This window comes from Dipodomys spectabilis, unplaced genomic scaffold, assembly GCF_019054845.1.
Source record: "Dipodomys spectabilis isolate Male_0828 unplaced genomic scaffold, ASM1905484v1 ptg000076l, whole genome shotgun sequence".
NCBI classification, from domain to species: Eukaryota; Metazoa; Chordata; class Mammalia; order Rodentia; family Heteromyidae; genus Dipodomys; species Dipodomys spectabilis.
This window is the reverse complement of record NW_024870753.1, coordinates 9,025,001-9,048,271: the sequence shown is the minus strand read 5'-3', so window position 1 is coordinate 9,048,271 and position 23,271 is coordinate 9,025,001. Positions and strand designations below refer to the sequence as shown.

The following is a 23,271-nucleotide window of genomic DNA, read 5'->3' as shown; positions in this document are numbered from 1 at the left end:
ATTCATAGGGAGCAATTGCAGGCTCTGCTGCCACCTCGGAAGAGCTACTGGATCTTTAAAAGCTCACTCCGTTTGCTGGGCTTATATTAATTTTTTAAAGGAGTGTTAGATCATCTAGGCTATATTCACAAATGCAGCCGCTTTTCTTCTCTTTCTTTCCTTTTTATTTATTTACTTATGTTCTTTGCCCACCTGGGGTTTGAACTCAGGGCCTTGTACTTGGTAGGCGGGAACTCTACCACTAGAGCCACACCTTCAGCCCAGCTTCTCCCTGGTAATTTTGGAGATGAGGTCTAGCTAACTTTTCTTCCAAGGCTGGCCTCAAACTGTCATCCTCCAGATCTCAACCTCCTGTGCAGCTAGGATTACAGGCTTGAGCCACCTAAGCCCTTCTGAGCTTCTTAGCTGTGGAGGTTGTTTTGGTTATTTTTCCCCATGCAGTATCTTAGACTTGTATGTGCTGTTCCAGCATCCCTCATCCATAATGCCTGGAACCAGAAGGATCTCAGATTTCAAATTTCTTTAGACGTTGTAATATTTGCAAATTCCCATTGTGGCATCTTGGAGCTGAATCACCAAGTTCATTTGTGTGTCACAGACACCTTGTATGCAGAGCGCGAGGGTGATCTTACATGGTGTTTTCAGTGCTTCTGTGATTTGATGGTGGCTTGTGTCTGGGTCATGGGGTCGGCCGTGCGGTGCTCACGGGTTTGAGGATTGGTGAACCGGGCACAGTGGGCGTGGAGGTGGGATTCTCAACAACCCTGCTACGTGGTCCAGGGACAAGGTTTTCCAGCCACACCACAGTGTGGAGGAAGCGTGGGGCGGTCCTGGGCCTCTGTACTGCCCGCTCTCTCTGGGCATGCTGAAGGCTGCTGGGAGCTCCGAGGCCGAATCTCTCAGCTGCCCACTCGGTGTGGGAGCAGCCCGGGCCTGGAGCTCACCGCCACGGACAGGAATGTTTACGCTTCCAGAAGGACGGCAAGTGTTACACACACGGCGGGTGAGTGCACAGAGCCCAGAGAGCGGCTTCATCACAAAGGTGCCCGCGAGGAAAGCTTGTACCAGAGCTCAGGGCTCCTCTCTCTCTCTCTGCTTGAACTCACTTGCATTTTGCAAAAAAGCACATTAGGCACCAATTTGGAAATTATCCTAATGCGCGCTTGCTCGTGGACACCCCGCCGCCGTAATTGCTGCCTACCCCTCTCCCTTTCCATGCATTTTCCTCTCTAGCTTATCAGCAGTCCTGAAGGGTTCTCTTTGCAGCAGTGGAAGAGAAGTGGACAGTAAAACGCCATAGCAAACCAAACCAAGGCAGACCAGGCAAGAGCACCAGGTGAAAATGCACACGGGACGGTCACAGAAAGGTCCTCGCCATGCTGGGTCCTAGCATCGCCCATGGGCACGGGGTCACCTTGGAGGTGGTGGCCTCATTCAACTCCTTCTGCCATCAGGGTCCCTGATGCTCTAGAAGGACAGGCCACCATCCAGAGAGGCCAGGCAAGCCCCTGAGCCTGTGGACACTCCCCAAGCCTTACATATTCAGGTCCAGCAAGCACAGAAGAGCTCCCTACAGGAAAGGGTCGCAGGGGAAATGGTGCGGCCCCCTGAGCAAGCAGCCAAGGCCAGGGTGCAGGGGCCCCTGGTGAAGGGCGCTGGCACAAGAGTGCAGGCCCTACCGGGGCCTTCGTGCAGCAGGGGTTGCCTGACCCTCCATCTTCACACAGGCTGGAGGCCGGAGCATGACCCAGAGTGGATGGAGCCACGGAAAGGGGCTACCTGAAATGTGCCCCGGACCCTGGCTCAGGACCGCCTCAAAGGAGAAGGAGCAGAGATTCTCCTAGAAGACTCTGGGACAATCCCCAGGGGCCCCTAGGGAATCTTCCAGTGACAAAGCCACTTTCTGTCCCCGGGAGGAACACTGTGTCCTGCTTGGGGGTAGGCTCAACACAGGGCAGGGAGGGCTCTCTCTCTCTCTCATACGTGTGTGCACACACACACACACATGCATGCATGCCAGGACTGGAGTCTGACGCTATTTCTCTATCTGTGGGTCATCAGAAGTCAGGCAGATGGTGCCCCTTTGAGTCCATAAACCCAGCCATTTATCACAGCTCGTGTGGTAGCACTGGTTCTGCTCTCTGGCTCTTTCTCCCGGCCCTGGCGCCAAAACCACAGGAGAGAGACACGGGGCCGTGCTCTTCTCTTTCACCACTTGGGTATGTCATCTTCCGAACCCACTTCCTCATCCCCTTCCAGTGCCTGAGACTTGATAGTGAATCCACTTTATCACAGTAGCTAACAGTGGTCTGAAAACCAAAGGTATTATCCGAGAATCTTCCTAGAAGCTGTGTGCCAGGGGTCACACGCCTGCAGCACAGCTCAAGGTCAAATGAAAGAGGCGCACGGCGGAAGCACAGAGTCAAAGGTGCTGGGCTGAAGGAAGGAGCCAGTATGTGCCCTATGCAGCCTGCACGCTGCTGCTTCCAGGCAGGTCTGGAAGATGCAAACCGGTCTATGGTGACAAAGGGTAGGCAGGGCTCCAGGCGGAGAGGGGCCGGGTGGCAAAGGGAAAACTTCTGGGGACAATGGATGTGTTGATCACAGAGGTACATTCATTAGTCCAAACACATCTGTCTCTAGGTAGGTTTAATGAGCTATATGTAAGTTACACCTCAAAAAGCTTAAGAAAGCTTGCTTGCTAAGGCCTCCCTTCCCCCCTCCCTCTTCTCTTCCTTTTGCATGTTTTGCCAGAGTTTGAAATCAGAGCTCGGGTGCTTGCTCAGGTGGCTGGCACTCTACCACTCGAGCCACACCTACAGCCCTACTTTTATTTATTTCTTTTATTTTTGAGTTAAGAGTCTCTTGGACTTTTCTGCCTGGGCTGGCTTTGAATTGAGTAGATCTTCTGGATTTCAGCCTTCTGAGTAGCTAGGGGTTATAGTGTTTTCCCTTTTCAACTGGGACCTCTAATGTAACTAGAAGACTCCCTCTCCCCACTGCCCCGCCCCCAACTCTCTGTCAGCGCTAAACTATATGATCATGGCTGAGTCCTGGCACCCCTCAGAGCCTGAGTCTCCTCCTTCCTAAACAAGGCATGCAGACGGTGCACTGAGATACTCAGTGCGCATCACGGCAACTTTTAGACTGCAGGAGAGCATTCCATGCGCGAAGTACTGCAGGGACCAGCTCAGAGATTAGAGGCTTCCTCACCCTGCCCCCCTTTTCAGCTGGGGGGTGGGGGTTGTGTTTTCCATCCAAGAGGCTCCTGGGAAAGCAGGCCCAGGGCTGGGGCCAGAACAAGCTACCTTTCAGAGTTACTGGCTTCACCTGAGTGCTTCCAGAGGCTCCAATGTCCACCAACAGGTAAGCTGCAGAGAGCGAGTGAAACCAGACTCTCGAATTCCTGGCTCTGCAGGTTGCTTCTGGGCTCCTCTGGGCAGAGCCAGCTTTGCGCTGCCTTTATCTTTGGGCAGTGAGGCATGGATAACCGCTCGGCGCCCAAAGCCAAGTCGACGGCACTCATTCCAGCAATTTCCCTCTGCCCCCGCCACCTCCTCAACTAGACACAGCTCAAATACTCTTGGAGGAAAACAGCCCTGTCCACTCCCCCTATCCCCGCCGCGCCTCCTGCCCTCCTTCCAGCGCAGGGTAACAGCACCATACTAGTGCCAGTGTCCAGCTTCTAGGTTTAATTTCTCCAAGCCCTTCTGTTTTGTTTTGGTTTTTTTTGGGGTCCGGTCATGGGGCCTGAACTCTGGGCCTGGGCTCTGTCCCTCAGCTCTTCAGCTCAAGGCTAGCACTCTACCACTTGAGCCACAGTGCCACTTCCGGCTTTTTTCTTTTTGCTTATGTGGTACTAAGGAATCGAACCCAGGGCCTCATGCATGCAAGGCAAGCACTCTACCACTAAGCCACCTTCCCAGCCCTCCAAGCCCTTCTGTATCCATTTCCCTCTGTTGTCTGTGCGCAGAGCCTCTTAGGTGAACAGGACAGGTTCTGACACACGTCTGAACGTATCAGGACATTGAGGAAAAGGGGTTCTGTGGAAGACCTAAAAGCATCAAGCATCAGGAACCTCAGAGGCCAAGATCAGGAAGATCTAGACTCAAGGCCGTCCCAGAGACTAGCTCGGCGTGACTGTGCATGTCTGACATCACAGGCATGCAGGATGTGTAAATAGGAGAACCCGTCCAGTCTTACAGAAAGAGAGACTATTTGAGGAAATGAGGAGAATAAAAACGTAAAGGACTTGAGAGCGGCTCAAGTGATAGAGCACCTGCCTGGAGTACAAGGCCCGGTGTTCAAACCCTAGCACCTCCTACAAGCATCAACAAGAATCAGAGCTACAACCAAGTATCTCATGCCTGATGGTTTCTTTCCCGTGACTGTTGTTACTACTGCCATGCTGGTGGTGCTGAGGATGAGGAAGAGGAGGATAGGTGGGGGGCAAGTGTTCCACCACTGGTCTAGACCCACAGCCGCCGAGATTACTGTGTTGGCTTCTCTCAGACAACATTTATCTGATTCCTGAGGGAAGACATGAGAGCCATCAGCAGTAGACAAAGTTCTAGCCACAAGTGGCCTTAAAACCAAATAAATACTAAAAAAAAAATCAGGTCAAGGTCGTGCCAGCAAGGACCCCTCAGATCCAGTGATGTGTGCCCAGGCCCCCGGCTAGAGAATTGTGAGCATCTGTCCCCCAAAGCCACAGAGGGCAGCGGGAGACGCTGGTGCCGGTGGGCGTGGTCACGTGTGTAAGGACAGCTCCCGGCCGCAGGCGGGGGCGAGTTCTCCCGGAGGCCTGGCCCCAGGCTCCCCAAGCCTTCCCCCTCCCTTCTCTAGCTTTAGGGGCCTAGAGGAAGCGGGACTTCTATATTTAGAGATTTTGGCATGCAACCTCATTAATGAAGGGAAGGGAAGGGAAGGGAAGGGAAGGGAAGGGAAGGGAAGGGAAGGGAAGGGCAAGGCTGCTCGGACCCCTTGAAGGTTTCCTTCCTGTCTGATCTAGGGCACACGTCATTCACTCTGTCCATTAGTCTGCCTGCCGGCCTGCCAATCTCTTTATTTTTCTCTCCTCCTCTTCCTGCAAGTGTGTTCTGCAGCAGTGTTGAAGTTTGACCAAAGTTCTTCCAGGGATGAACAAGCCAGAGAGGCCAGATTAGAGGCTTGTGATCAGCCCGCAGGAGGGGAAGACGGGTGTTGACGGCCCTGTTCTCCTGGAGCGCCGCCAGCAGCAAGGCCCTGTGGGCACTTGAAGTGCCTTTTCCAGAAGTGCATGGCACAGGTTGGAACCTGAGCCTTGTCCTGGTCCATCCTCTGCCAGCCACCCAGATCCTTTGTGTGTGAGCGTGGGTGTACATGCACTGATTCCTGAGGCGTGAACTTGGAGCCTAGGCACTGTTCCTGAGTCTCTGTGCTCAAGGCAAGAGCTCTATCACTTGAGCCACAGCTCCACTTCCAGCTTTTTGCTGGCTAATTGGAGATGAGAGTCTTTCCTGCCTGGGCTGGCTTCAGACTGCGATCCTCAGATCTCAACCTCTCTAGAATAGCTAGGATTAGAGGTGTGAGCCACCAGTCCCTGGCAAAGTGTCTGTTCTTGCTGCTACACCCCCAGGGAGGAACCCAGACCCCAGGTCTGCTTCCCCATCAGAAGGCCAAGCTCCTAACACCTGCCTGTCCCTGCCTGTGGCACTGCAACCTTGTCCTCCACCCTAGACGCACGGGTCCATCCTGCCCAGTGTCCTCGTCGTGTTCCAGCCGCCGGGCTTCTGGTGTGAGAGAGGAGGATTCTCACCCTGAGCCTGATGCCCTCCTCCACTCTAAAAGGAAGCCACAAGCCCCTCTCCTCGCTGACTGCAGTGGTGAAGCACACGACCACAAAGGCCCCCTGGATGGAAGCATGAAGGTGAGAGGCTGGAAGGACGATTCGGCCTGCTCAGGGAGCTGAACCCCATCCGATGACTCCAAGAGCCCTTCACCTTCTAGGCAAGATCAGAGAAAGACAGAGGAGGCCGGTAGGATAGAGTGCTTGTTGGGCGCATACAGGTCCCGAGTTCGATCCCTAGCACCACAAAAATAAATAGAAGAAAGTGAAAAATCCACCCAGCCATACCTTCTCTTTGGTAGGAAGGGGTAGTAACTATGAGAGTCTAAACAGTCCCCAAACACTAGCCACATCCTCATCCTTCTAATCTGTGAGTGCTTCACCTGGTAAAGGGGGATCTTTGCAGGTGTGGCTAAGTGTCTTGAGATGGGGTGATTGTTCTATATTACCCAAGTGGGCCCTAAATGCAGCCATAGAAACATTTACACTAGGTGCAATACTAGTCAGTCATTAAAAAAAAAAATCTTGTAAGCAGTGACCACTGATGAAACTGGAGACGGTTGTGTTACGTGAAATACGCCAGAGGAATCTAAAAAACGGTTGATCTCAACGGAGCTGGGAGGCAAATGGAGCTTATCAGAGTCAGGAGCAGGGAACGAAGAGGGACCCACGTGTCCCAAGTTACTATCAGATGGGGTGAGAGGGTCAAAGCTGGAAGGAAGGATTTTCGCTTTTTTTGTTTAACTATTAAAAAATGCTAAGTAAAACCAGATGTGATGGGAATGCCACTAAGCGCAGCAGTGCAGAGACTGAGGTTGGAGGGTCATGAGTTCAAGGCTGACCTAGAACAAAACAAACAACAACCCAACAACAAAAACAAAAACGGGAGGGGGAGAAAAGAAAGGACACATACTTGAATAGAATGACTCTGACATGCAATCCCAGCACTCGGAAAGTTGAAGCAATTAGATCAAGAGTTCAAGTCTAGCCTGGGACCCTATCTCAAGAAAAAAGGAGGAAAAAAAAAAGAAGGGGCTGGGAAGGTGGCTCAGTGGTAGAGCGCTTGCCTTGCATGCCTGAGGCCCTGGGTTCGATTCCTCAGCACCACATAAGCAAAAAGAAAAAAGCCGGAAGTGGCGCTGTGGCTCAAGCTGTAGAAGGCTAGCCTTGAGCTGAAGAGCTGAGGGACAGTGCCCAGGCCCAGAGTTCAGGCCCCATGACCGGACCAAAAAAAAAAAAAGAAGAAGAAAACTACCTAGCAAATATGAGGCCCTGTGATACATATATAATATTGTTTAATACATATATGTACATACAATATATGCATAATATGTAATACATATTATATATGTAATATATATACATGCTACACTGGGATTTGAACTCAGAATCTAGCATTGGTGCTCTACCACTTGAGCCACCTCCTAGACCTTTTTTGCTTCCGTTATTTCTAATACAGCCATCCTTTTTGCCAGGCCTGCCTGGACTGTGGCCTTCTATGTAGGCCTCCTACCATAGCTCAGATGACAGGTGCACGCCACCACACACACCGGCTCTGCGATTGGTTGAGGTGGGGGGGAGGTCAACTTGGGAACTTTTTTATCTGCCTGGCCTTGGACATCTTGACCCTTCCAACCTCGGACTCCCAATTAGCTAGGATTATAGGCATGAGCCACCATGCTGGGCTGGACACCTTGATTTCAGCCAGAGACTGTTCTTGAATGTCGGGCCCTAGAATTGTGCATTTCTGGGGATTGAAGCCACTGACTGTGTCATCATTCATTACAGCAGCTGCCCACTGTGTGCTAGGAACAGCCCTGTGCATTTCTCCACAGCCAACCAGGCACATCTTTTGACCCTAAACGTGTATCCCCATGGTCTGGGTTTGAATCCCAGCTTCACTAGTTACTATGGCGACCTTCAGCAAGTTATATAAATTCTACACAAAACTCAGTTTCCCCACTCACAAAAGAGGCACGTGGTGGCCTCCAGCGGTGTGTTGTGTGGAGTGCAGAATGGATCCTAAAGATGAAATCAGTGCCTGGAGTAGGAAGTAGTAAGGACTCAGTGGATGCTAGCTACTCCGAGGTGTCAGGATTGGAACAAGCCAAAATCAGCCCATCACCCTCAGCTGTCGGGACAAGGACCAGGCCCCCAGAGTCCTTGCAGGAGGACAAGATTCCTGGAAAGCCCATTGCACAGAAAGACAGCAGGGAAGTTATCTCTTCCCTTTATTAAACAATTTAAGTTCTCAATGTTGACCTCATTTCAGAAAAGGCAGGGGCCTGGGACTATGCTAGCAGAATTCTTCCTCCCTTCCTCCAGGGCTCAGGAGCTCCGCTTCGGGAAGGACTCACAAGGGACAGGCCCCTGTGCGCCCACCTTCCCTCCTCCCTGTAATTCTGGGCATCCAGGACAGAAGCCCCAGGGCTTGGAAATCACAATTCATTCTTGACATCCAGCACCACTCCAGCCTGGCGGCCTGGGGGAAATACTCAATGAAGGAGTTCGCTTCAACTCAGAGGTTATGTCCTGGGTACTGGCGCCCGTAATTCTAGCTAGCGACTCCGGAGGCTGAAGTCTGAAGATCATGGTGCCAGGCCTGGAGAGAAAAAGTCCATGAGACTCTTATCTCCAAGAGACCACGCAAAAGCCAGAGGTGGAGCTGTGGCTGCAGTGGGAGAGCGCCAGCTTTGAGCAAAGACACCAAGGGAGAGTACAAGGCCCTGTGGCTGCAATTAAACAAACAAACAAACAAACAAACAAAGGCTATGGCCAAAGTAGGAAAGAATAAAGGAGGCTCACCACGGGCAGAGGGAGAAGAAAATCAGAAGAGAAAGGAGATTCCATCCACCCGACCCTTCTGAAGAAAACCTGCCAGCTCCGCAGTTCAGGTGATGTCACCGAGGATGAGCCAGGCCAGGCCTGGCTGCGCGCCGGAGCGCGCGCGGGCTCACCGCGGGAGGAGGGCGGCCCGGCGCGCCCGGCCCCGCGCCCCGCGCTCCGCGCTCCGCGCTGGGGGCCCGCAGGCTCCGGCGATGCCCGCCCAGGGCTGCCGCCGCCGCCGCCGCCGGGCACCGGCAGTCCACCTCGTCCCAGATGCGCCCAGAGCCACCTGCGCCCCCCTCCGCCCTTCCCTCGCCCAGCCTCGGAGAGGAACCAGAACGAAAGCTCGCGCCCCCTGCCCACCCCGCAGACCCCGCGCCGCCGCCCGCCCCGCCGAGGACTCTGGACCTCGGGGAGGGGGTCGCCGCCCCCCCATCCCTGCGCCGCCCCGGAGCGCGGCGCCACCCGCGGCCCGCGCCTCCTCCCCGGGAGCGAGGCCGGACCCGAGCACGGCCCCCGGAGCTGGCCGCTCTCCTGGGCCCTGGCCCGGCCGTGCGCGTGGCTCCCCCGGCGGCCCCGATCTCCTGGGGGGGGGGGGGCGACGCCTGCGTCCTCCGGGGACCCCGCCTCCTCGGGGCGCGCGCCAGAGAACCGCTTCGTCCCGCCGCCCGCGGGGCGCCGGGCACCCCGGCTGGGACTCGCGCCCGAGGCTCCCCCGGCCCCCCTGCCCCAGGCGAGTCCCGCGCCCTACGGGCCCCAACAGGTCGCGGGCGGCGGGCGGAGCGCCACCCCGCGAGGCGCGGGCCCGGGGGCTGCGTGGGGCCGAGCGCGCGCCCGGGACCCGCGCCCCGCGTCCTTCGCCCCGCGCCCCTGCCCCGGGTCCGTCGCCCCTCGCCCCGCGCCCTGGGTCCCTCGCCCCGCGCCCCGGGTACCTGCCCCGCGCTCTTCGCCCCTCGCCCCTGCCCCTCGCCCCTGCCCCGCGCCCCTCGGCCCGCGCCCCGAGCCCCTGCCCCTTGCCCCGCGCCCCTTGCCCCGCGCCCCTGCCCCGCGCCCCTCGCCCCGCGCCCCTGCCCCGCGCCCCGCGCCCCTGCCCCGCGCCCCGCGCCCCTGCCCCGCGCCCCGCGCCCCGCGCCCCTGCCCCGCGCCCCGCGCCCCTGCCCCGCGCCCCGCGCCCCTGCCCCGCGCCCCTGCCCCGCCATCCACTCACGCGCGGGCGCGGGGGAAGCCCATGGAGAGCAGCACGTCCAGGGCCGAGCCGTGCTTGACGGTGCCGGGGCGCTGGCGGCTCCTCCGCGGGGCGACTCTGCCGTACAGCTCCTCGCGCGCGGCCATGCCGGGCGGCGCCGGGGCTCAGCGGCCGGCCATCGCCGCGGGGTCGGGCGCGGGCGGCGGGACGCGGGGGGGGGCGCCCGAGCGTCCCCGCGGCGGAGGCTGCGGCGCTTCCTGGAGCGGCCCCGAGCCCGACGCCTGGGCGGCGGCTCCGCCGGCCGGCCCGGCCCCCGCGCTGCGCCCGCGGCCGCCCGCGTCCTCCGCGCCGCCTCCCGCCCCGCCGGCCCGGAGTTCGCGAGGAGTAATTTCTGAATGGATAAAAGGGAGAGGGCGCGGGGGCGGGGCCTGCCGGGGGCGGGGCCTGCCGGGGGCGGGGCCTGCCGCGCCGGGGCCCGGCCCCGCCCCTCTCTTAAAGGGACCGCGGCGTCCGGGCCTTGAGCACCGCCCGCGTGCGCCTCTGCCCCGCGCCCCAGGCCGCTCCTGGGGTGCATTTCGTATCAGGCGGCACTGCAACCCGGCTTAGGCTTCCACTGCTCCTCGGTGGCGTCAAGGGCGGAGCTCCACGACCCTGGATGACCCCAAGGCCAAGCTTAATTTTATTTTATTAGCAAACAACAACAACAACAACAACAAACAACACCCTGCGAAACCCTGGGTAGGGTTAAGGCTGGGGGGAAGCTGAGTTCCTACCGGGCACCCAGCCTGGAGAGGGGAGGGGGGAAGGAGGAGGGGGCCTCTCACCTTATGGGGAAGGGTGGAAGGAGGGAGGAGCAGAGAGAGAGGAAAGAGAGGATGGAGGAAGGACAGGAAGGAGGGGAGAGAGAGGAGGGAGGAGAGGGGAAAGGAGAGAGGAAGGGAGAGCGAGGAGGAAGGAGGGAGGGAGGCCTGGGGGCCTTTCCAATCATAGGAGTGGTTTTTAGGCGGTCAGAGCATCAGGTCCACAGAAGGAAACCAAGGAAGAAGACGGCACAGCCAAGGAAGGCTGGGCATGGCTGCGGGAACCATCAGAGGGCTCCGCCATAGTTGGGCCACACAGCTCCCTCCTTGGCCTAAGGAAGGAGGCACAAGCCTGTGGCTCACGCCTGTCATCCTAGCTAACTAGAAGGCTGAGATCTGAGGCTCAATGTTCAAAGCCAGCCCTGGCAGGAAAGTCCAAGGGGTAGAGCACCAGCCCCTAGTCAAAAAGCCAAGGGACAGGCCCTGAGAACACTCAAGTGCCCTTTATTGTACCTCTTACTGATCGGTGGATTGATAACAGCAATAATGAAACCTACCAGTCACTGGGCTCTTTCTTTTATGTACCAGCCATCCTGTTAAGCATAATAAACGAACTGACTCGTGCAATGTCACACTAGCTCACAGAGTATGCACCTTCCCCGGATCAGTTTTATAGGTTGGGAAGCAGCTCCGATGGCCTGGGACCAACCATGGAGCTTGCAAGTGAATAGCCAGAGCTTTACTTGCTGAGATGCCCTGGACCAGCAGACTGCTTCCCCCTGACAGCCTCGGCCTCATCTGTATAGACTGCCATCCCCTGGCGTGGCACACCTTTGATGGTACCCGAAACCACAGCCACTAGCCTTCCCCAGAGACAGGTGGAGGAGAGACAGTGACTGGTACACAGAGGATACCAATGCCTTATAAGGCGTCCAATGTTGTGACCAGAGGAAATGATTTTCATTAATTTTCTGTCATCCTGTGGCCCCTTGCATTCCTTCAAAAAATATCCTGGGACATTTGGAACTGGGGAGATAAGAGGGCTGGAGCAGCAGCAGCCATTGAGCATTAATGTGGAGGGCCGGAGGACCGTGTCTTTACATGGAAAAAACATTAGTTCCTCTTCCAGAGCCTAGAGGATGCCCAAGAAACTGAGTGGAATGCATTTCTAGGATTCAGAGCAAAAAGACAAGAGCAGAATAGGGAAAATATACTTAGTAGACTGAGTCTCTGGAGTTAATTCAGGAAAGCATGCAGGACATAAACCAATATTCTAATTATTTCCCCCAAATGTGTGGGCTTAGAGCCAGATGATCTGGATGTAGTATTTGTGGAAGCATGTTGGCACCCACAAAACTCTGTACACATAACTGCCCAAATTTATTGAACATCTACTATATGCCTGTATTCATCTTTTTTTTTTTTTTTTTGCTTTTGTTGTTGTTAGTGTTTTGTGAATTTTGTTCTTCTTTTTGTTTTTGCTGGTACTGGGGCTTTAAGTCCAGGACTTGGTCTCTCCTTTGGCTTTCTCATGTAAGACTGCTGTTCTGCCACTTGAGCCACACCTCCAGCCTGGTATTTTGCTGGCTGTTTTGGAAATAGAGTCTTACAACCTTTTCCCCAGGGTTAATTTGAATCTTGATCCTTGGGTCTCAGCCCCCTGAGTCCCAATGATTACAGGTGTGAGCTACACAAATCCAGGTACTGCCTGGATACTTTTTTCCCCTTGAATATTAGTTCTTGTTTCCTTTTAAATCCCTCATCATTCTTTCCCTATATTGTCTTTGCAATTGCAGGAGCTGTTTCTTTAGAAAGTTTGAGTTCAGCATCTCCTCCCCCACCTTTAGGCAAACTGTGGGACAGAGAAAGCACGGAGTACAAAAGCAGTTTTAGAAAGCCTGCAGGAAAGCAGACGGAAGCCAGCAGGCTGTTTTGCCTGGGAAACTTCTGGACCTCCCAACATGGCACCCTTCAGCCCGATGCCAGTACTTAACCACCTTTGTCATGGTATCCATTGCTCTGCCCCAGGTGGCAGGGCTGGCAGTTAAGATGCATTGCGCTTTTGATGGTACTGAGTGTGGAAAGCCAAGAGGAGCTTTATGAACATCTATCTGGTTGTGTTCCACAGAGGGAAGAATGATTACTCATCTGGCCGGCACCTTAGAGCAGTGGGGAGGGAGGGAGGAGGCACTGGTGGAATTGACACCTGAGCCTCTACCAGCTTCCTCCCGCAGGGAAGACCAGCTGGTCCCAGCCAGTCTGAGTTCTCTCCGGACCACAAGGCCTGTTGACTCACGGCATGGGGTGTGGCTGCTTCCCTCCAGGCCACGGTCCTAGTCACTTTCTCAGGATAGCTACCCTATAACCCCCAGGCAGCTGGGGTGGGCGTGGTTGATGACGCTGCCATTCTTTTAGTGTGTGCCCACCTTGCCTTGCGGAGAAAAGTGCAAGTGAAGGCCTTGGCAGCCAGTGGGGGAGGGGGCTGTCTGAACAAATCCCCACCTCGCCCCACCCCTGGAGGAGACTCCTGGTCCCGGTCCTTCCTTAGGAAGGCCTCCTCCCAGAGCCACTGCCCCAGGGGCTCTGTCCCTGATTCATCGAAGAACAATGACTGTGATGTGAACTAAACGGTACTAGCTAAAATGCAGGAGAGGACTCCTTTGCCAACTTCTTTTTCCATATACAAAGGGACACACCGAGGCAACCTAAGGGGAAGTTTATTTACTTTTTTTTTTTTAATGCCCATTCTGGGGCTTGAACTCAGGGTCTCACACTTTCACTTAGCTTTGTCTGCCCAGGCTGGTGCTCTGCCACTTGAGACAAAGCTCCACTTCTGGCTTTTTGATGATTCACTGATAATAAGATTCTTGCAGACGTTTTTTGCCCTGGGTGGCTTGGAACCGAGCTCTTCAGATCTCAGCCTCCTCAGTGGCTAGACTTACAGGCATGAGCGACCAGTGCCTGGCCTAACTTCAACTTCTATGTGAAAAATTACGTATCCATTTTCCTTTCGTAGAACTGAGGACCAGTGCTCTGGCCTAGCCAGTTTGCTCTAACGTCTAACAAGGGGGGATTTTATACATTCACTGAACCCCTAGTTACCTGTCATGGATGGAGGTAGTCAAAGCCAGCTCCCAGCTCACTGGGTCCAGGGAATTTCAATCAAATACATGCGTGGAGAGGCAACCTTCCCATTGTCAAAAGTGCAGGGCAGATCCCCCCCTCACCACTCCTCCCCACACACACCGTGACTCTTTAGGATGGAACCTCCAGTGTCAGCCAACTTCCTCTCCTCTGGGGATGAGGCACTAAACTATTGAAAACTAAAGCAAAATTAATAAAGCAAGGAACAAATTGTCCTATTTTCTCCCTTCTCTTCTTCCTTCCAAAAGACCAGGAGGCAAAGAGATGCTTGATGTTGGGAGGAATGTGATTGCATTAGTTTCCTGAAGCTGCTGTAACCAATGACCACAAATGGAGAGAGGTAAAGGATGATAGTCTGTGCTGCCCTGGATCTGCAGGCCAGAGCCCTCACCATGGGAAGGCAGTGCTTTCTCCCTCTGCAGGTCCCAGGGGAAAATCTGTCCCTTGCCTCTTCCAGCTTCTGGTGGTGACCAGCTTGCCCTGGCTTGTGGCCACATCTCTCCACTCTTAAGATTCCACCTTGGAGTGTCTTTCTATTCTGTCTTCACTCTGTGCTGTCTATCTGGAATCTCCCTTTGTCTTTTCCTTATAAGGATACTTGTGACTGCATTTAAGATCTGCTCAGATAATCCAAGATTTTTTTTTCTACCTAGGGACCCTTAGTTTCATTGCATCTTGTAAAATGCATTTTTCCCCCTTACCAAGTAACATTTAGAGATTCCAGAGATTGGGGCCCGTCACCTGAGGAGAAAGGATGCAATATTTAGCCCATTGCATTAATATTCCTTCGTTGACTTGAGGCTGTATAGACTTCAAGATCCAGGAGAAGCCAGGCGCCAGTGGCTCACACCTATAATCCTAGCTACTCTGGAGGCTGAGATCTGAGGAGATCATGATTCAAAGCCAACAACCCAGGCAGGAAAGTCTGTGAGACTCTTATCTTTATTAACCACTAGAAAACCAGAAGTGGAGCCGTGGCTTAAGTGGCAGAGAGCTCGCCTTGAGCTGAAGAGCTGAGGGACAGTGCCCAGGCCAGCCCCTTGGCCTAAAAAAAAAAAAAATCCAGGAGAAACGTGCTCAACTTCCAGACTGGGGTTAAGAGGAGGAGATGGTGGCAGGGTGGGGCAGGAAGTGAGTGAGGGATTAGGCTTGCCTGTTCCTCTTTGGAAAAGGCCACTCCCCATTCAAGCAGCTCCTTCTGCCCAGACCCCTTCCTTCTGGCTCCTTTTAAAGGCCAGGCCTGGCTCCATCGCTTTCCTTGCTCATGAAACTGGGATCTTACACCCAGGCCCGAAGTCCAGGAGTCCCACGGTAGCCCCAACCACTTGTCCTCTTATGCTAAATAGAGACATGGTAAAGGGCAGAAAAGAGAGTTATTACCCAGCAGCCTTGGGAAGACAGCTCTTGAGTACATCCTCAGCAGTCTTTGGGGGTGCAGACATCGGCCTCAGGTTAAATAGGGAGAATTGGGGGCAAGGGAGGAGAAAGGTCTGCAGAGTTCACATAGCCCCGGCTTCAGGTACGGCCTGGTGGCAGTTAGCTCAGTCTTTGTCCTGGAGGAATTCCGGAGATGTTATTACTCTGTTACTGGAACAGATCAGGAGCAAGGCGATCTTCTAAGTCTTTGGCTGTTTCCTTTAAGATGATAAGAAGCAGACTGCTTGTTTGAGGGCCGTGTGTCTTCCACATGAGACAGATGGATGCCTGTGAATCTGCTCTTTCTTGGAGCCCGTGGTGATTGCAATGGTGACTACAGCAGAAATCCTCTCAGATCAAAGGCACAGAGTCAAAGTCGGGGTGGGGGGGGGAGCTTTTCAGTAAATTCACAGGGCCCAGCCAGAGCAACTTTCATGATTTCTCTCCGCACATGGCACGCGTGGAATCTAAGCCCACCGGTCCTTGTCCCGGCGGCTGGCGCGTGGAAGCAGGGCTTCTGCCGACTTCCAGGGCACCGCGAGCTCTCCTGTAGCTGTGTCCTCTGTGGGTGAAGTTCTTGAGAGCCCAGGGACAGCTGGGTTCTTCTCAGGTGTTTGTTGTCGGTTTTTCTCAAACCACAATCCTCCCGTTTCCAGCCTCCCAAGTAGCTCGGACGATAGGCGTGAGCCTCCGGAGCCTGGCTGTCCCAACCCCCTCCCCGTCTTAGCTGGAGGCTCAGAGCCCTGATCAGAAAGTCTCTGGAGAGTGGACAGGCTCCACCCAGCCACTCTCATGCCTCCCATGGTTTAAGTCTAAAGCAAGTAATTCTCCCTGAAGCCAGTCCTGCGAGGTTTGCCTGAGGGGCATGCACTGGCAACGGAGCAAGGCTGGCTGGAGGCTGGTTGGGGAGGGGGCAGACTTAAAGCAGGAAGAGAGGTGGTGTGTGTGTGTGTGTGTGTGTGTGTGTGTGTGTGTGTGTGTGTGTGCATGCCTGTGCACCTGTGCCTGTGTGTGCTTGAGCAGTCATGCTGGCATTTTGCTGGCTAATTAGAGGTAAGAGTCTGTTGGATTTGTCTGCCCAGGCTGGCTTTGAACCTCCATCCTCAGATCTCAGTAGCTAGTTTACAGGTGTGAGCCACCAGCGCCCTGCAAGCGACTAGTTTTAAACCTCTCCATGGAGAAGAGTGCGCTGTATTTGCAATTCTGTTCTGCTCGCCTTTGTTTTCAGGGACGTCCCTTTCTTCCAGTGACTAACTCACACTCTTGCTCAGAGCCAGGCCACAGCTGGTGGTCAAGCTGACCATGCATGTTCCTCTGAGCTTATCTTGAAGCAGTGTGGGAAGCTGGGGGACCCTTGATTGGAGGGCTGACTGGCCACTGGGAACCGGAGCTCTGGCTGTCCTGCGTTCTCTTCTTTAGGCCAAGTAACAGGCTGCTGATTGCATTTCCTGCTTCTTCAGGGAAGAGAGGAGCATTCCGATGTTGTCCTGGGCCACACAGCACAGTCAGGCCAAGTGGCCCAGCTAGTTTCCCAGATGGACTGGCCCTCGGAGGCCAGCATTGATTGACTCGGGATATCGATCTTGCCTTTTCCTTTATTGCCCTGTCTCCTGGATGGACTTGGAACTCGATCGGGGTGGCGAGAGGACTTGGAGGGTTACCCATTGCTGAATGCACCTCAGGTGACGTACAGGAATGGCTTCACTTCACCAGACAGCTTCCCACTAGGACGTACTATCTTCAATCATTTACAGCCCATAGCGCCTGGACAGGTGACGGCTCGGCAGTCTTCCACTTGCTCGCTTCCTTCTCCCGCCAGCACACATCTGCTCACCTCCTCCCCAGGACTGGTGTATGCTCGGGTTGAGATGATCTTTGGTCAGTCTGTTCAGAAGTAAAGCAAGCCATTTGGAGCCACACACGAAGGAGGCCCACACGGTCCTCGTCTGCATCTGTTTGAAAAGCGAGCAGAGAGCATCTCTTACAGCACCTGTCAACTGTGCCCCAGATGCAGTCCCAGTCCTTATGGGACCCAAATTACGTCCTCAGTGCATCCAAAAGTGGTCCATTCTAAGATGTTACCAATTTATTCATTCATTCATTCATTTATTTAAAAGAGATACTGTGAGCCTGGGAAGGTACTCAATGGTAGAGCTCTTGCTTTGCATGCATGAGGCCCTGGGTTCGATTCTTCAGCACCACATAAGCAGAAAAAAGCCAGAAGTGGTGCTGTGGCTCAAGTGGTAGAGCGCTAGCCTTGAGCTGAAAAGCTGAGGGACAGCGCCCAGGCCCAGAGTTCAGGCCCCATGACTGGCAGAGAGAGAGAGAGAGAGAGAGAGAGAGAGAGAGAGAGAGACTGTGGATATTCTATTCTGAAACAAAAACAAAGCGTTGGGCTGGGTGTGTGGCTCAAGATTCACAGGTGTGAGCCGCTGGCACCTGGCTAGCTCACCCTCTCATTCATTTGTTCGCTCATGCATTTCTTCACTCTCATGTTAATATGAGCAGAAGAGAATGGGGGGCGGGACAGGCACGGATCAGCCCTGGTGTCACCCACCTCCTTTCCCAGATAAGGAAATCAGGACCCTCCTGTGATGAGGTACCCAGCAGCCCCACCTCTACCAGTGTGCCTGAGGAGCGAACGAAGTAGCTGTCCTGAAATGCCTGGAAACTTCCAACCTCCTGGGCCCATCACAGAGGACGAAGCCAGCTGGAAGCCCCCCACAGCTGTCCCTGGCTCTTTCTGAAGGGGTTAGGAGGGCTCCCAGGCTCCGGAGGGCAGGGGTGGGGCAGAGGCCTGGAGGGAGAGGCGAGAGGCGCAGGCGGGGGCAGGAGGGAGAGGGGCCTCCATAACGGCTTCCTTCAGTGCAAGGACTCTCGGTTGTGCACTGGACATGAAGCGGGAAGAGAGGAAGAGCTCTTCATCTGAGTGTGCACTGTGCCCACCGGCTTTCGAGTGCCCGCTGCCCTTCCACCCCAGCAAGCTGGCTGCACAGGTGAGGCTGGATGGGAGGTGAGGAGGGAGGCTGAGGGAGGGAGGGAGGAGCAAAGGCTGGAGGATGGATTCCTCCCCCCCCCCCCCCGCCCCCGCCCCATTCAGCCTTTATCTCCAGCAAACCACAAGGAGGAGGAGGAGGAAGAAGAAGAAGAAATGAAGATGAAGAGGGGGAGGAGGAGGAGGAAGAGGAGGAGGAGGAAGAATTGTTCTGTTACGTAAGTTCCATGTGTTCTTTCCTGCATCCAGCAGCAAGGTGTGCTAGGCATTGTTCTGAACACCAAGGTTTATATGGTAGTAGCCAAAACAAACACAAGTCCTCTACCAATTTAAACACTGATGGAATATTGATTCATTTTTAAGGTCTGGCAAAGGTATTGTGGTTTTGTTTTTGGATCTAGTGTTTTCTAGAATGCACATATTGAAAGACTTATCTAGGAGCTGCCCTGTTACTTGGGAGTCTTTTGACCCCGTGAGCTGGGCGCCTGTGGATCACGGTTCAAAGCCAGCCCAGGCAGGAAAGTCCGTGAAGACTCTTATCTCTAATTAACCACCAGGAAGCCAGAAGTGGAACTGCGCCGGCTCAAGTGATAGAGTGCATATGTCTTTGTGCGCATGTGCACGTGTGTACACATACACACACCACACACACCGGCACTGGAACTTGGAAGATGTGGATTCTTGCCTTCAGAACCCGAGTCCCCCGCCGGCTACATTCCGCATCCGTAGCCTTTGCACTCAGCCCCACAGAGCCTGGCTCTGAAGGCCCCACACACAGCCCCAGCCATGGCTGCTTCTCCCAGCCAGAGGCTCAGACAGCCTGAAACAAGCCCGTAGCTGGAAGGCACTGCTGGTCATCCTGAGCCAGGGCCAAGTGGGGTGGAACACGGCCCAGCACCTCCCTCTCTCTGCCCAGGCTGGTGGGGGTCACCGGACTCCCTTCTAGTCCCTGATGTCCAGGCCTGGCTTGCAGCCCTTTGGACTCTGCCTCCTGTTTTGGGGTCAGATTACAGCCAGTAAACAACCAACCCCCATGAGGAACAAAAAGTGTTTCCGGTTTAGAAATTGGAGCCCATCTGTTTCTCATTCGACTCCCCTTCTCTGGGAAGCCTGGATTCCTTCCGCGCTCCCACCCAGGACCTCCGGCTCCTCTGGGAATGCAGTGGCCGCCTTTGGCCACCTTGGCGTGAGGGAGAGGGGAGGGGAGGGGGGGCGGAAGCCCCCTGTTTCCACTCGCAGTGGGTGTCCTAGATGGTTTACTTGATTTTTTTTCATGAAAATTAAGTGTCTGTACTTAATCTAAAAAAAAAACAAGACTAAATAAAAATATAAAATCGTGGCTGATTAAACACGCATTGTTTTCTTGAAGACAATAGAAGTCTGTATCTTAATCCCTTATTAACAGACTCCTATAATCGAGAGCAGCAGCTTACCGGCAGCTGTGAGTACACTGGATTGAATACAGTTTTACAGGCTGTGTGGGAGTGGTGCCTCTGCCGCAGGCCTCTCTCTCCTGGGACTCAGGAGTGGGTGGCTCGCTGGAAAGCATCTCTTTGTTCCTCTAGGCTGGTGTGACAGGTCCCTCTTGTGTTCGTTGTTAACATTGTCCTGTTTCTGTTCCCAGAACAGGAGGACTGAATTCAGTAACTGAGTTCCTAACATACTTTAATCCTTGTCCTCCTCTTCCTGTCCATCACCATTACCATCATCATCATCACCACCACCTTCCTCATCTCCACTGCCATCACTGATGATGATGATGATGATGATGATCATCATCATCATCATCAATCCACCACCACCATCATCAATCCACTATCATCATCATCACCGCCACCTTCATCATCACCGCTACCTTCATCATCACCGCTACCTTGATCATCACCACCATCATCATCATCATCATCATCATCAATCTACCACCACTACCACCACCATCATCACATCATCATCATCATCAATCCACCATCATCATCATCACCGCCACCTTCATCATCACCACCACCACCACCATCATCACCACCATCATCATCATCAATCTACCATCACCACCATCATCATCATCAATCTACCACCACCACCACCACCATCATCACATCATCATCATCATCAATCCACCATCATCATCATCACCGCCACCTTCATCACCACCACCACCACCATCATCATCATCATCATCATCAATCCACCATCATCATCACCACCATCATCATCCTCACCACCATGATTATCAGTCCACCACCACCACCATTATCACCACTGTCATCATCATCATCACCATCATCACTGTTATCATTGCCATCAACACCATTGTCAGACCATCATCACCATCACCACCCTGGCCATCCCCATGGTTATGGATGATCATCAGTACCATGGATACCTAGGTTGCATGTGGTTAGGCTGAGTGGCCAGCAATGTGGATAGAAGTGACAGAATTCTATTCCTGTCTATGTTCCCTTGGCCAAGTTACGTCCAGCTTTGTATGTCAGTTTCCACACTGACTAAGATGAGCTTGTGAAGAATAGCATTGGGATTGTGTGTGTGTGTGTGCGTATGCTTGTGTCAGTACTGAGGCTTGAACTCTGGGCCTGGGCGCTGTCCCTCAGCTCTTCAGCTTAAGGCTAGTGCTCTACCACTTGAGCCACAGCGCCACTTCTGGTTTTTGATGGTGTATTGGAGATAAGAGTATCACGAACTTTCCTGCCTGGGCTGGCTTTGAACTGAGATTCTCAGATCTCAGCCTCTTGAGTAGCTAGGATTACAAGTGTGAGTCACCGGCATCCAGCATAGAGCTTTTTAAGTATAGAATATTTTCAGATTTCCCCCATTGTGTATGATGCTGGCTATAGTCTTACGCTTGCATTCCTGATCTCTTCAGTGCTTTTCTTATGAAGGGATGTTGAATTTTGTCATAGGATTTTTCTTCATTTATTGAGATAATTATGTGTTTGTCTTTTATTCTGATTATATGCTATATTATGTGTGTTGATCTGCATATATTGAACCATCCTTGTATCCCTGGATAAAAATGAGCTCAATCATGTGTGTGATGTGTGTGTGTATTCTGGTACTGAGGCTTGAACTTGGGGCCTGGATGCTGTCTCTTAGCTTTTTTTTTTTTTCCCTCAAGGCTGGTACTATACTATTTGAGCCATAGCTGTACTTCTGGCTTTTTGCTGGTTAATTAGAGATGAATCTCACAGACTTTCTTGCCTAGGCTTTGAACTGTAATCCTCAGATCTCAGCTTCCTGAGTAGCAACCACCACCCAGCATCTTTTAAATTCTTTGTTGTTGTTGATTGTGGGGCCTGAACTCTAGGCCGGACGCTGTCCCTCAGCTCTTCAGCTCAAGGCTAGTGCTCTACCACATGAGCCACAGCGCCACTTCTGGCTTTTTCTGCTTACGTGGTACTGAGGAATGGAATCCAGGGCTTCATGCAGGGAAGGCAAGTGCTCTACCACGGAGCCCCCTTCCCGGCCCCTTTTAAATTCTTTTAGGGCAGTTTTGTCCGATGCCATTTTGTTCACACCTGACTGTGTGTTACCCTCTGAGTGACGGCATCTCACCCTTCGCCTCCATAGTCCCCGCCGGAGTATGCTGTCCTCAGAGCTGCACCGGACGGGCTCTTAGGGGTTGGGGAGACTGAGACTGACGTCTTGGATTAATCAAAAGACTCCTCGAGTAGCCTAACACACCATGATGTGACGCACCTGACACCCACACAATTTAGTGACTTCTTGTTTTGTGAGACTCGTAGTCTCTGATCAAATACATCTGCCAAACTCCAGCTCCGACGGGGCCAGGCCCCTTTCCCAAGATGCACAGAGGCACGCAGAGACCCCTGAACCGCACGCACGGGGTGTTTTTCAATTGTGTTTGGCTGTCAACACCACCTCCACCTCTGCTGGAAGTGATTCATATGTTCTGGAGCCATCGTGTTCCACGGTATTTTGTGCGAGAGAAAGTTGGTTTTTTCAAGTAAGTCCGTTTTTATCATGTGTCATGAAAATATTGGTTTATGATTGTGTGTGTGTCACTGGGAATAGAACCCAGGGCCTGGCACGCGCTAGACCCTGCTTTGGTCCTGAGCTACAACCCAGTCTTGCACAAGCTTCTCTCTCTCGCTCTCTCTCTTTTTGGTGTTGGTATTGAGGCTTGAACTAACGGCCAGAGTGCTGTCCTCTAGCTTTTTCACCCAACGTTGGTGCCCTGCCACCTGAGCCACAGCTCCACTTCCTGCTTTTTGGTGGTTCACCCGAGGACATGTCTCCCAGAGTTGTCTGCCCAGGCTGGCTTTGAACTGCGACCCTCAGCTCTCAGCCTCCTGAGTAGCTGGGATGACAGACATGAGCACCTAGGTTGGCTTTTGTGTTCTTAAAAAGCTAGATCCTCACAGCTGCTCGCCCTGCAGAAGTGCAACACAGGGCTGGGCACACAGAGCGGCCGTGTGTGCTCATTTCTTCTGTGACCGAAGAGAGGAGAAGGAAAATTCCACTCTTTCAAATTAGGCTAGGGCAGTCCGCCTCTGCCCTCCTTACTCTGCGGCTCCCTCCACCCTGTGAGCCTCCACCTGCTACCCAATTAACACCCAATTACACCCCACACCTGCACGGAAGCCATCGCTGGGTGCTTTCCAGCTCCCTTGCTGCCTCCCTAACCCAGAGCCCAGTCCGCCACCGGGCTGCACAGGTGTTTGCCTGCAGGAAGCTTTTCGGGTTTGCTGAGCTTTTCCCGGGATGGGAAATTAATGTGGTAATTAATGCAATGTCTTTGCAGAACCATCTCTTCTGGGCAAAAATAACCCCGTGTGTATGTGGGGTGTGTGGATGTGTAAGCGTGTGGATGTGTGTGTGTGTGGATGTATGTGGATGTGGGGTGTGTGTGTGTGTGTGTGTGTGTGTGTGTGTGTGTGTATGGTGTGCTCCTGGGTCCGAGCACATTAGTTCACCGGATGAGGAGGAGCGACCTGGGTGGGGAGGGGAGGAAAGAGAGGCCCAGAGGTGACAATGGGAAGATACACTCATCGCAGCCCTGCTTCTGAGCCTGCTGCCCCCTGCTTTGCTCCCATCTGGG

At 53.8% G+C, this 23,271-nt stretch overlaps 2 protein-coding genes across 2 annotated transcripts in view; both read right to left on the bottom strand.

Moving 5' to 3' along the window:
- Ubash3b (ubiquitin associated and SH3 domain containing B) overlaps positions 1–10,008 on the bottom strand; it is a 74,981-nt gene extending 64,973 nt beyond the window's left edge. Inside the window, exon 1 of the mRNA XM_042682822.1 lies at positions 9,861–10,008. Coding sequence (XP_042538756.1) covers positions 9,861–9,985 — 125 coding nt within the window. The 5' untranslated portion in view covers positions 9,986–10,008. The remainder of the gene's footprint in view (positions 1–9,860) is intronic.
- LOC122110229 (basic proline-rich protein-like) overlaps positions 10,004–23,271 on the bottom strand; it is a 25,117-nt gene continuing 11,849 nt past the window's right edge. The window contains exon 3 of the mRNA XM_042682727.1: positions 10,004–10,230. Within this exon, the coding sequence (XP_042538661.1) occupies positions 10,004–10,230 (227 nt within the window). The remainder of the gene's footprint in view (positions 10,231–23,271) is intronic.